This window comes from Microcebus murinus, chromosome 27 (genome assembly GCF_040939455.1).
Source record: "Microcebus murinus isolate Inina chromosome 27, M.murinus_Inina_mat1.0, whole genome shotgun sequence".
In the NCBI taxonomy this organism is placed as follows: domain Eukaryota; kingdom Metazoa; phylum Chordata; class Mammalia; order Primates; family Cheirogaleidae; genus Microcebus; species Microcebus murinus.
The window spans coordinates 18,205,511-18,220,140 of NC_134130.1; the positions used below are offsets into that span (position 1 = coordinate 18,205,511).

Sequence of the window (14,630 nt, forward strand, 5' to 3'; positions counted from 1 at the left end):
CAAAGTATACATAAATCACAATGTTTCAAGTGTACAAAGGGAGAAAAGGCAACTTCATGAATACTAAGACCTTCAGCAGCGTCACTTCCCCAACTCACCAAGACTGAAGACAATAATTTTGCCATTTTCCAGAAATAGTGTAAAACTACTAACACATTCAACCTTGATTTTAAAAAAAATTAAAAGTTCCTACATTAGATTGCACATGGCAGCTATTTTCTCATTTTAATAGATTTTTTTTTTTTTTTAACTGCCTGGCTGTCTCTCCAGGAGATAATATACAAAGAGTTAAGGAGATAGATTAAACTAAAACAGATACATTCAAATTTTAAAGGGTCTGAATAGAGGTAAAAATAAACATGCACAATTGTTTAAACTTTTTGGAAAAATTGCATGTAAATGAAGTTTTCTCTTGCACGGGACAAGCATCTGTAATTTAAAGACAAAAAAAAATGTAAGCTTCAGATTTTTATGAGCCTTTGTAAATTGCTGCCAGACTCAAGATTTAAAAAAAGAAAGAAAATCCCATATCTGAAGATGAATTTGCTACTTCTGGATACATACCATGTGTCTCAGTACATTTCTGGCACTTACCTACACATCTGCATGATGGGAAATCATATTGAGTCTTGACAGGTGTATCCAATAAATTTTTTATAGGAGTATCTAGTAATTTGGAAGGTGACTCTAAAAAATTATTGAGAACAGAACCAGCTGCTCTTTTGGTTGGGGTCTTTTCTGAAGAAGGAGTTGCTTGCTGCTCTAAAGCTGGGGTGGGGCCGTCAAGTTCTGCAGCAGTGGTTTGCCTGGTTAGAACTGTGACTGGCCCTGACATTTCAACTTTTACTTGCTTCTGTGATTTGAGAGCAAGAGCCTTATGGTCAAATAAAGATTTGACCTGAAACTGCTTCAGGTGCTGCTCCATGGTCTCAATAATGCTCTTCTGCTGCACATTATCACAGCTTGGAGGTGGAATTTCTTGCTTTGCTACCTTTTTCCACACTTTGTTTTCTGGCTGTGTGCTCACAGGGTGCATACAGGCATGGGGCTTGGATCCAGGTTCAACCTTAATTGGTCTGGGCACCTGCTGATGGCCAGACTCAGGCTGGGGTTGCTGTGTTTGCTGCTGTTGCAGTTCCTGCTTCTGTAAAAGGTGCCACCTCAGAGCAGCATGCTTGTGAAGGTCCTTCTGTGGGGACGTCTGAATGTGGCTTCCTCCCTGGTCAAGCACAGGGAAAGCATTTGCTGGGTTATGTGTCAAGTACCTTTGCTGAGTGAGTTGTGCAGCTTGTTGATTAGACACATCTTGGTTTCTACTTTTATATTCCTGTAGAACTGAAGCTTGCTGAGGCTTCTGCTCTTGTTCTCGAAAGCACCTGTGAAGAACATCTGGCTTTGGGGTCACGCTGTTTGGGAAATATTGCATGTGATGCACGTTTGGGGTCTTGTTTCCAACAAAGAGCTGAGAACGTATAGTGTGTTCTCTATTCTCTGGAACTAGCTGTGTGCTGTTTGAGCAAGGAATCTGCCCTTTATTTTCACTTGATTTCAAGATTTGACTATAAGGGGAATTTCGACTGTTCATATTTTGTGCTCGCTCTAGTCCCATTTGAGCATGATGAGCCTGGAACTCACTTGATTTTGAATACTGATTTTCACCATGAAAACATTCTTCCACTTTAACCTGGCCAAAGAAGGATCCTTCTCTTTGCTGATCATTGTTGCTTTGGGGATGAGGAAAAGTCTGGAGCCTTTGTTCTTTATTCTTCATTTGTAATTTTGGCTGCGCTTGCTGGTTTTGAGGGAGACGGGAATTCTGGGGCAGCCGTGTTTGTGCGGCCTGCTGATGAGGCTTATGTTGTGAAAGGTGTGAGTCTGAGAATGGCTCGGTCTCTGAAGCCTGCTGTCGATTCAAGTGCTGTTTTAAAAACGGGGATATGAGTTTCTCAGCTTGGGAATATGTTCTGTGTTGAAAGTGAAATCTCGAAGCACACAGTGGCTGCACGTGAGCTTCGGGTGCAGGGTTTGTTTTGGAGAAGTGTGTCTGGTGCGAGGGTTTTTGGAGCTGGAGATGTTGGTCCACTGTACCTTGCCCTGGGCTCATCTCACCTTGGTACATTTGTGACTTCTGCCCCAGCTGTACTGTTTTATGGATGTAAGCGTGCCGTGGGAGCGCCCCAGGCATGCTGGCGTTTCCAGTGTATTGTTCGGAGGTCGTTTGATTGGAGGAGCTGGACTGACACTGAAGTGTGGGTGGCAGAGACACTTCGTGGTGTTTCGGCTGGGACTCTGCCTGATGAAAGTGCGGGGTCCTCAGCTCAATCCATCCCGGTTTCAGATAGTGCCGTGTGGGGAGCACAAGATCTCGCCTTTGTTCCTGGTCTCGACCCCTCAGAATCTCCTGTTCTGTGTGTCTCGCCAGCTGCCGGCAGGGGGTCTGCAGATCGCCGCCGCTGCCAAGGACCAGGGGGTTATGCTTGAGGTGTTCTGATGCTGGTCTTATTTTCTCAGAACACAATGTCCCTGGAGTCCGTAGGTCATTTTTGTTAGCAAAGCTATTCTGAGACCTTTCTGAAGGCACCAGAGAAGGGTTCAATCCATGTGTAGACGGGTTAGGACTCTGGGATGGTGGTGCCTCGGGTTGACTCTCTATTTTCACTTCCCTTAAAAGAGTCGCGTTGCTTTGGTTGGGGTATCGATGGTGTTCTTGTGAAACTCCATCATTCAGAGTGCTTCTTCCTTCTGAAGGAAGCTGAGGGACCCGCGGGCGAGGAGGAGCGGGAGAAAGAAGCAGTTGTGGTGGTGGTGGTGTGGTAGTGGCCGAGAGGGAATCTTTAGTGAACACTGAGCTTCGCTTGAAGTAAGCACCATTCATTTCATTTTGCTTTAAATACTGTTCAGAGCTGCCACCAGTAGCTTGCAAATTGCTGCTGGAACCTGAACAGAATTCTTCACCAGATACTAGCTTTGCGGTTCCTTGGATGTTGCCGTTTTCTGCAGGAGATGGGCAGATCTCAAAACCTGCGTTTTGTTGTGGCGGTTGTTCCGGTTCCTGAAAGGGACAGGCGCCCAGCACGGCAGCTGGGTCACTGGCAACGTCGGGCCCGCAGGCCTCGGCCACTGCTGCCGCTGGCTCTGGGGGCAGCTCCGAGCGCAAGGTCTGTGGGGACTCGATCCGCCCTGAGGTATGCGACGGCTGAGTGATCTCACAGGACAACTCGTTAGTAGCCTGGCTATTAATGGCATTTATGTGAGATGTGGTTTTCTGCACCGCAATGGAAACACAGTCTGGGTAGCACTGACACAGTGTTTTTCCCAGGAGTTCACCGTGTGTGTTTTCCATGGAAGAGGCAGAAACTGTAGCACCATTAGGGATTAGCACTGACTTGTTTTTAAGAAGTAATACAATGGTCTTATCACAAGAGTTAGCATTTTCCCCCTCCTGCTCGTTCAGAATCTGAAGCTCTGGATTTTCAGACCCACTGCAATTATGTGTTGAAAAACCCGTGCGATCTTTAACTGTCTTTTCTTGGGTCACAGAGCTCACAGATTCTCTTTTCTCATTCAAATCGGAGACATTTGGTTGATGGCTGCTTTCGCTAGGAGTTCTTTCTTGACTTTCCCCGAAGTTACGCCTTTCTCCATTAGCCTTTTGTTCTTGTTTCAACTTCTTGTTCTGATGGAGCCCAGACAGAGAAGGTTCGCTCACCGTGCGTTTTATTCCTCCATTCTGCAGACACTTGGAATACCCTCTGCCTTCTTGAATAAAGTCAGGACTCACGCGGCTGGCCTGGGTCCCCTTCATGTGGGTTACTCCATAACAACTTCTGAAAGACTGCCACTTGGTTTCTCCATTTACCTCCGGTTGGGGTCTCTCGGTTAATGGGCTTCCATTCTGGAGCTTTCTAGCCAGCGGTTCCGTCTGGCAAACGGGAGAAGGCGATGGTATCAGGAATGGACTTAGTCTGTTGCCCTCAGCATGGCTGGTTCTGTCCTCTTCCATCAGGCTCACCTCGGGGCCATCCACAGGCTGCCTCCGGATGAACTCTGAAGAGCATGGAAACAGATATCAGAATGCATTTATACATCTAATGCCGATAACACATCTTAGGGAATAACTGTGGCATACATAATGCTGGAATAACTAGCTCAGCAAACTGTGAGACTCATTTTCATATTTAAAGGGGCAACCAGGCCGGGCGTGGTGGCTCACGCCTGTAATCCTAGCACTCTGGGAGGCCAAGGCGGGAGGATTGCTTGAGGTCAGGAGTTCGAAACCAGCCTGAGCAAGAGCAAGACCCCGTCTCTACTATAAATAGAAAGAAATTAATTGGCCAACTAAAAATATATAGAAAAAATTAGCCGGGCATGGTGGTGCATGCCTGTAGCCCCAGCTACTTGGGAGGCTGAGAGGCAGGAGGATCGCTTGAGCCCAGGAGTTTGAGGTTGCTGTGAGCTAGGCTGACGCCACGGCACTCACTCTAGCCTGGGCAATGAAGCGGGGCTCTGTCTCAAAAAATACAATACAATACAATATAATAAAATAAAATAAAATAAAGGGGCAATCAATAGCTACTCAGAAAATGATGATTACTCTCAAATATTTGTGGTCATGGAGAACAAGGGTGAGCAAAATCACCAGCCAATGTACTAAGTACATACTGTTTTAGTTACTATTAATAGTAGCAGCCCCCTTCCCAAATGATTCTTTTTTTGGTCGAAATGCAAAGAACAATAAGAAAGATCACCTTTCTTTTTCCTCTAGCACCTAATTTATCCAATCATTCACTAAGTTCTATCTATTCTACTTCCTGTATATCCCGTGAACCACCTCGCAGCCACTTTGTGGCCCAGATCTTCGTCATCTTGCCTCATGACCTACTGTAGTTGCTTCTGTGCAATGGTTTATCCCCTCGCTCAGCCTGCCCTTTCCCCAACCCCTTTAAGATTCCCTTCGATTTGCTGTCAAATGGAATGTTCTGGAATGCAAATCTGATATCCTGCTCTCCTGAACACACTTCACTGGCTCCACGTGGCCTGCATCAGTAGTTCTCAAACTGGTTCCTCAAACATCCCTGAGAGACAAGGCACACTCCCTCCAGTACCATCAAGTCCAAGGGCAACAGGATGGGCTGAAAGTGTAGTTTATAAAATGCTCTTTCTAGGTGATTCTGTGTTTTCCTCTATGGGGCCTGGCTGCCCACTTCTCCTGAAAATTCCTGACTAATTTAAAAGGCATTTCATATAGAGGTTATTATCTTTCTCTCCTCCTTACTCCCTCTCACAGTTTATATTCAAACGAGAACAACCGTTTATAAATATCCAAACACAGTAAGCCAGTTCAGACCTTCCTGCCATTGTTTTTCTGGCTGCCTACGCTGCCTTCTTACTCCTTCTACTTGCCCAGTGACTTATGCAGACAGACCTCTAAACCCATCTCAGATATCACCTCCCTTAGGATTCCTTCTTTGACTCTCTAAGAGATTTAATCACTCCCATTTCTATACTGCTTCTATATCTTATATATAGTCAATTACTGAACGTATCACTCTTAACGTATTTTGTTTATCCTCTCACCGGACCATACACTCCTTAGGAATAGAGCCCCTACTTTGTAATTTTTATGCCTAGCATAAAGTGAGCATCCAGTAAGTTTACCAGATTGATACAGATCTGCTCATCTTATGGTCATTTTGTCATTTAATCATTCAGACATTTTTGAGGGCAGTACTAATGGAGATTTCAAAGTCCAAATAATAGAGAAAGCTAGAAGAAATGGTACTAAAAATTTAACTAATCCATTGCACAAGGTGACTGCTTCCCCATTCATTATATAGTCATGCCTTATTTGCCCACAGTTTTCCTTATTGTATTTATTTTAAGTATGTAATTACAAAAAAAAAATCAAGACTATTTTCCTTTTGGCTAAAAATAGCTCTTTAAAAATAGCCATTGCTTATTAAACAAGACAAATGAAACAGAGGAAGAAATCAGATATAAACATTGTAAAGCAACACTAAAATTATTTGCAGACAATAAGATTGTATACTGGTCAACCAAGAGAATCAACTGAAAAACTGTAACAGTTGGTACAAATTCAGTATAGTATCTGAAGAAAAAGTCAAAGCCTTGATATATAAAAGCAACAACCAGTCAGAAGCTTTACTCAAATAAAATACTGTAGTTATAATAAGATACTAGGAATAAAACTAACAAGAAATGTGGAAGACCCATTTTAATTAAATTTTATAATACTTAGTAATATACAAAAACAAACAGAAAACAAGTAAAAAGCTATATTATGTCCTTGGAGAGTTGAAAATTAATCTATTCATTTAATGTCCTCTTGATAAAAATGCTAGCAGAATATGTTTTAGGAATGAAAAAAGCTGACTCTAAAGTTCACGTGGAAAAAGTAACAAATTGAGTAGCCAGGAATATTCTGAAAAAGAATCATAATGGGGCCTGGTAGGGCAATAGCCAAATTAAAAGATACTAAAAAGCAATAAAAACTACTGCGTTTAGAACAGCTTGTGCTTGCATATAAATAGATAACAGTATTAATAAAATCAATGGAATAAAGTTGGATGTTCAAAAAGACATCCAAATACACATAGAAATGTGGTATAAGATAATGATGGCATTTCAAATAAATATATGATATTGGAATAACTGAGTATGAGTAGTCTTCTGAAAAATTGACATAAGTTGGATCTATCCCTTACACCTTACACCAAGATGAATTCTAGATGAACTTAATATTTAAATATAGAAAACAAACCCCCCTAAAAAACATTAAAAATAGTCCGAGAAAACTTTAAAAAATAATCTAATGAGTAGGTAAGTTCTTTGTGACGCAAAATCTAGAAGCCATAAAAGAAAAGATGGAAAAATTCATTAAATTTGTGTGCAAAAGTAACCATGTTAGCAAAGTCAGAGTCACATAAAACCTTTCTTTTTTGTTGTTTTTTGAAACAGAGTCTCACTCTTTTGCCCTGAGTAGAGTGCCGTGGTGTCAGCCTAGCTCACAGCAACCTCAAACTCCTGGCTCAAGCGAGGAGTTTGCCTCAGTCTCCCGAGTAGCTGGGACTACAGGCGTGTACCACAAAGCCCAGCTAATTTCTATTTTTAGTAGAGACGGGGTCTTGCTCTTGCTCAGGCTGGTCTTGAACTCCTGAGCTCAAGTGATCCTCCTACCTCTTCAGCCTCCCAAAGTGCTAGGATTACAGGCGTGAGCTACCACACCTAGTCCAAACTTCTCTTAATACATAGGACTCCTAAAAATTGACAAAGAAAACAACTACCTAATAGGAAATGGTCAAAGCACATGAACAGTTCACAGAAAATGAAATGTGAATGGCTTTTAAATATTTAAAAAGATGTCCACTGTCACTCCTAAAAAGAAATGCAAATTAAAACTGCAACAAGATACAGTTTTCCTCTTCTCAAATTGGAAAAGATCAAAAAGTTTAATACTACACTATACTATGTCGGCAAGTATGTGAGAAAACAGACACTCTCTTGCATGGTGGTTGGGAGTCAAGTGACATGAATGCCACGCAGGACAATTTGGCAATATCTACAAAATTTCAGAAAAGAATTTCCTTGGTGCTTCACTTTTAAGAATTTATCTGACATATTCATATATGTGTGTGTGTTAACAATGATGCATGCACAAACTTTTGTAATAGCAAAAGGTTAGAAACAACCTAAATATTTATCAGTAAGTGTTGGGTTAAATAAATTACGGGACAGCCACGTAATGTAATACCACATACCTACTAAAATACATGAGGCATCTCCTATATTTTCAGATGGAAGTATCTCCAAATAATTAAGTGAAATAAAGTAAGCTGTAGAACAGTGTGTGTAAGAATGCTACAACCTATATATATTTATAGAAAATAAGTAACAAATCATCTCAGAGAGAAGATATAATAAACTGGTCATCGTCCTTTGCCTTTGCCTCCAGGAAAAGGAGTGGGACAGCTGGAGAACAGCAGTGGGAGGGAAATTGTTTTTCACTGTTTGTCTTTTTCACAACTTGTAAGTATGTGTATTACTTAACAAAAATAATTTAAATTAAAAATTTTGATTCCTCTTGGACAAAGAAGAACAAAGCAGTGTGTCTTTATTTCTGCTACGCCTACTTCCTTCCAAATGATAAGAGATGAGGTAGACATGCCTCATCCAATACAGCAGTGACTAGTCACATAGGGATATGGAGACCTTGAAATGTGTATGATCCAAAGCAAGGTAACTGTGCATGTCAATAAATACCGGATTTCAAGATTTAGTGTGGAAATATGCAAAATATTTTAATTTTTAAAAATATGTATTACATGTTAAAATAATACCATTTTGAATGTATTTTGTTAAATAAAATACATCATTAAATTAATTTCATTTATTTCTTTTTACTTGCATTAATGTGAGTACTAGAAAGTTTAAAATTTCAGATGGGTTTGCAAATCCTTTATGAGCATATAGACTTTGAATATTTCTCTATCGAGCAGTTCTGGGTTAGACTAATACTCTTAATCATCAATAACCCCTAATAAAGAAACTTTAGGTTCTAGAATCATGAAAATTGAATTGTAGTCTCTGATAGAAGGGGCTTCTCCAAAATTAGGACACTAGTACTTTTCAAAACATAAGAAGCATACAAATAAACCTAGATAAATCTTACAGAGACTAGGTTAATTAGCTTTCCAAATACCACACACACAAGCTCTCTTTTGGCGAGTGTAATACTAATGTACGTATAGACCAATGAAAAGATATTTTACATGTAAATACATGTGTACATTTATGATAGATATGTATTAGATAAAACTTGCAGGCTCTGCATACAATCCACATCCTACTTTTCTAGGAATAAAATATTTTATGCATTTAATACGTTCCTCTCTATTATGATCCATCCCACATACTTTTGCCTGGTCTTTAAAGTATCAAGGGCAAAATTACAATAGATGGGCTTGCAAATCCTTTATGAGCATAATAATAGCTCCTAAGAAGAACTGAAGGTGACTTGAAATGTATTTCAACATGGATTTTAAATATAATGTCTTTAAACACTAATTTAAACTTATCAACAGAATTACTCTGCCTGTGACAGCAATCCTTTCCTTGAGTACAACCATCAGATGTAGAAAGTTTAACGGTTAACTGTTTCAGGAAGGGCAGCAAAGATATATGTTATCTTTCCATTTTAGGATGATGATAATTTGTTATTTGAGGACTATTTGTTGGTGGTCTATGAATCTGATTTAGATAATTTAAACCAATAAACTGCCATTTTAGAAGAGGAAACAATATTTTCTTTGACTTCCATAAGCCCTAAGCCCCATTTCTTGCATACACGCCTGGAATATTATGATCCAGTATATATCATGACCTAGTAACCTACTTGCATAGCACTCTTTCAATCACCTAGTGCTTTTATACTGACATAAGCATTATTTTGTTTAATAAGAAATGAGATCTGTTCATTTTGTTCACTGTAGACATACTGAAAAAACTTTCATGCTATAATATAGTTTTTATGGTGTTACTTATGCAAAGATTTTTCATGCTTACATAAAGTCAACAATTTTGTATAAGGCAAAAAAAAATCTTCAAAGATGATTTTTTGTAGATATTTACCTGCTAATCAGTGAAAATAGTTAATGGTTATTGAAAGGAGCGGCCTTGCTGAAATAACAGGAAGATATCTCATCCTGAACTTTCCTAACGGCATCTGAAGATCAAGCAGAGACTGTTTTCCACAACATCTGAAAAGAGCCTAAACAGGCAAAAAGGAAATGTAAACCTTTCTCTTTACATTTACCAGCTCCCTCTCCTGTAGAGTCTGTTCCTATAAACTCAAACAAAGAGTTCCCAAAAAGCCCCTGAATAACCAGCAGGGGAGCAAATGCCAGGTCTCAGTTTCCTGCCCCAAATCCTATCTTAAGGGCAACATCATGGACAATATCTTTGACATCCTGCCACTGTTTGCTTCTGTTATCTGACTGTGGATACAACAATTCACAGTACACTGTTAATTTGGCTGCAGCCATAAATTATCTTCACCCCCCTTCTTTTTACAGCTTCCAAATAAAAAGCCTGAATACCTGATTCCCTCTGCCAACATACTCTTCCTCTTTTTCTGCACTGTATTGGCCCTTTCCCGCTTGGGAATGTAGAATAAATTTCTTTTTTTTATTCCAATCTTTGGAGAAATTTTTCTCAAACTCGGATACATTAGCACTCCACCCCAACAGTTATTTATTTTTTTTAATTTTTTTTCCAACAGTTATTTTTTTATAAATTTAAATGACTGCAAAAAAGGAAACTTTTTTAACAATAAACTATTTTCCAGCTGAACATAAATGTTTGCTATACAGATATTTGTGTGTAATATTCCTTTTGTTCTCAGACACTAAGAACAGAAATAGTTTTTATTCATTTATATCTACTCTTATAAGTGACTGATAGATCATATAAGTACTACAGCTTATAACATCAATCAGGATAGTATTCCCTGTGCAATTTAATATTAAAATACTCTTTAAAGTAATGCCAACCATTAGAGGTTTGTACATGGTAATTCACTATGCAAAGTATGCAAAGTAGTCTATGCCAAATAAAATTGTATCTATAAAAATGATTTTCTAGATGGAGACAGAATCAATGAGAAGCAATTTTACAACAGTGACAATGACTTGTCAATCAAAATTAAGGCACTTTTTTTTTGCTTAAAACTATTATGAAGTTTCTTCATGGTGTCAATACTTCCTGTTACTGCATTTAGTTACAATTTAAAAATGAATACTCAGTTTTTAACATAGATGCTCTATGGGTTGTGGGACAGCTCATGAAATTCCTGAAAATTTCACAAAATGCTCTTGAGAACAAGCTGGTTCTAAACATGCCACTTTTGGAGCTACTAAAACAATAAATCTTTTTTCTTTTCCTTTTTTTAGAAAATACAATGAAAGTTCCCTGAGATCAAATACATGCCATATGATTTTGATATCCTTCCTTATTTCCAGAATTGTACTGGACAAAGAGCTCATACTCATAGCATTTTGACCTTTCGAAAGACTAAGAAATTTTAAAATGGCATTCAGATATGAGTGATAATATATGATAACCCTAACAATATATAAAACATTTCGGAGTATTAGAAAGGATCTATTAATAGTTCCATTTTCTCATTTTATAGATGGGAAAACCAAGGAATTTGCCCAAGGCTAAGCATCAAAATAGTGTCTTCCACTTTGGCTAAGCTTGGGCTCTGGCAGCTCGTGGAAGGCCTTCCCACCATGTAATGAGAAAAACGCATAATTTAGGGAGCTGGTGTCGTTATTAAATTCTTTCAGGCTTAGGATTTAAAAATAAAGTATTTTGGTTACATGTGTTAACCTAAAATAACTAAAATGGTCAGAATCTAGTTTAAAGGGAGTTTATTTAAGGGTAAAGTTTAAGGGTGGCCACCAGGAAGGACAGACTCTAAAGAATGGAATGTGGTGCTCTGAAGTGTAGAAGTTTGGGACTATTTATATATAAACAACGTTTATATATAAACTCCCCTATATATAGGGGAGTTTTAATATCCTTTTATATAAGGCTCAATGTATAGTTACAACAATCTGATTAGCTGAGGTGGTCTTTTTCTTTGGGGGACAAGGTACCTTTAACATTTTACACTGAAGATGTGACTGCCATGGAGGTCCCGAACGCCACCTTGGCTGCAACAGGCACAGGACCGTGAAGGAGGCAGTTCCTCCATGATAAAGGTCAGTGATTGGAAGTGGGGAGATCTGGTCTCTCCTAGTCATTTATAGAACAAGAACAATGAGGAAGAGAGTTAATCAATGAAGTAGAATTGTAAACCTGCTATGTGACTCAGTCTCCAAGACTTAACGTCCCCCTTGGTATGATAAACTTAGAGGTTCATGAAATTTTGTTGTCTTTTATAATGTCTGTAAGCTTGTAATTATTAACATTAGTAAAGGTATTTTGCAGAATCAATGCATTATTTCTTTATGTGGCTTTGGGTAGAAAAAAGAAAGAAAATGTAAATATATTTAGGACACAGAATTTGAAGCAGCCATAGAATTATTCCGATCCTTTGAAATGTTGGATTGGTGTTGATTTTTTCTCTAGAATGTTTGAGGATGATTTATAACATTCCCCTGGTAATGTTACTGAGAAAACTGGAGCTCAGTCGAGTCAGTCAAGCATTAGTTGAATCCCTGCTGAGGGCAAGTGTGGAGCTGCTGCAAAGATGCAAACCTCTTGTACTGCCCCGGATGGTGGTAAGTTGAGGCAGTGGGGCAGTCCCAGTGTCATGGGAAGACAGGAGAGGGAAGAGCGCCTGTTACTGTGGATGTCTGCACACCACCCACCCAAGTCACTATCATAAAATTTAGTTTCATTTTTTTTCTTGCCTTTGTAAGAGAGAAAACCATGTCCCACTAAGTCAAAGTTAGTTTTAAAATACTGACAATAATGTTCACCAACAATACCTGTCCATGTCAATGAGGCAGAATAACCAGCGACTTACGTAGAAATGTGCACCAGGAGCCACCAAGCACAGAGGAGGCCACATAGAACTGAGACACACACACACACAGAGGATTTTGATTATGTGGTAAAGCATAAGCTTTCTTCAAAGGTTTTGCAGAAAGGCTGCAAGGTGAATTAAACTTTGGGAATGAACAAAATAGAACACTTACATTATAAAACTAGCTTTGGCATTTTTAAAAAATTGGCTAAATGGCGGCATTAGAAATTATTATCTCCCTAAATGACAGATATTAATTAAATCACAATTAAAGAAAAATAACATAATTTCAATCCCACTAGCCATATTATTTATGTTTATCTTCATATTCCCAGAGTGTAATATCCCTCATAAAGCATGGCCTTCTAAGGAACCAAAAACAGTAGTTCTACCTATTATCACTATAAATACTATTAATTTTTTTGAAATTCTAAAGGTCAAATTATAACCAGGTAATTTAACATAAATAGGAACATGTAATAATTATCTTATGGTCATCCCCTGATTTCAGCTAATGCCCCAGAATAATTTTTTAGGGGGGGAGAGAGGGAGGGAGAGAGAGGGAGAGGAGAATGGGAGGGGGAGAGAGAGAGAGAGAGAGAGATGCCAATTATGTTAACCTTTATCTTCTGTCAGAGAGGAACCCATTGATCTCGGTTAAAAATACTGGCCGTTTGACTAGTAGCAAACATTTTGGTTTCCTAAGACCAAAACAGATTTTAGCCACAGGAGTTTTCCTTTGATATTTGATTTTGCACCTTTCCCCGCCTGACAATAATTCATTATAAATTCAAGTCGCGACGTCGCATCTGTGAAAGACTGCACGGGAGGCTCCGCAGTCCCACCCACCGCGGTGGTGACGGCCTCTGGAAGCCGCGCGGCGGCCCGACTCGGAGACGCGCGGTGTGAGGCGCGCCGGCCTCTCTCTCGCCGGCGTGCACGAGGGGGCGATCTACTTCCACACCATCTGATCTCGGCTCGCTCAAGAGCGGTAGCTGTATCTCACCACATAAAGCCATAGACGATGATCAAAACTTGTGAAGAAAGCCTGTTTTGGCTTCTGTTTCATTTATTTATTTTTTGGTTTACTGGCTTTGTAGGTGGTATATCTTTTACTGCTCTATGAGAAGATTATATGCCGCTTAAATTTCACGTCAGCTTTTTTCAAGAGGACAAGTCAATAGATTTGTATAGCTGGCATGATACAAGGCAGTGGATTATTTTTTAATAAACCCCCGACCGCCTGTTCCAGCTACTAGCACATAAGGCGCGCCGCGGGGCAGGCCTGCTCGCGGCCACCACGCGGCGCTGCGGCGTCGGCTCGGTCCGCCCGTCGCGGCCCACAGTGTTCGGACCCATTATTTCCTGACACGGAGAGACAGCACTGAGGAAAGACGCTATGTCTGGTTACACTCCCTTCGTAGAGGGCACTATTTTCCAAAACTATTTTAGATTCTTCCTAACAAAATTGGACAAAATTGGTGTCAATTATATACTTTTTAAAAGACAGGTGAAGAGAAATGGACCTCATTTTTATCTACTGCATTTCTCTGTGGGTAGGGCTCTACAATCCTGACCAAAATGTTGTTTTAAATTCTGTTCTTCTGTATCTGTCAAATTTCCTCCATTTACTCTGACTTCTGAATTACTAGGGAATAGTGGTGTGGTTGCCAAGTCTCACGCTTGCAGCGATCAAAATGTTTTTTGATAGGGCATTACTTATGAAATTAAAAACTATTCTTCATTACTTTAATATGAACATTAATATTAAAGCTAAAATTTTAAAGGAAACCAGAGTTGATCCAAAAAACGTATTTTCAACAGCAAAATTAAAGCATACAAGCTACACGTTCAACCTGGAGTATAATGTTTTACGTGGATTGAGTAGCGAGAATAGGAGGTGAATTAATATTTTTATAGCAAAGCTGACTTTACATGTCTCATCACTGAAAGAACTTCCAATCTTAACACTAAGAAACCCGCAAGGCTGCACTCCACAGCTCTCCCACAAGGACCACCGAGACCACACCGGCTCGCACTGCGGGAAGCCGCCGCTCCGCGGTCCTGGGGGCTGGTG

The 14,630-nt window shown here is 39.7% G+C and overlaps 1 protein-coding gene across 1 annotated transcript in view; it reads right to left on the reverse strand.

Moving 5' to 3' along the window:
• TET2 (tet methylcytosine dioxygenase 2) overlaps positions 1-14,630 on the reverse strand; it is a 141,497-nt gene that overhangs the window by 44,654 nt on the left and 82,213 nt on the right. The window contains exon 3 of the mRNA XM_020284514.2: positions 595-4,047. Within this exon, the coding sequence (XP_020140103.1) occupies positions 595-4,003 (3,409 nt within the window). The 5' untranslated portion in view covers positions 4,004-4,047. The remainder of the gene's footprint in view (positions 1-594; positions 4,048-14,630) is intronic.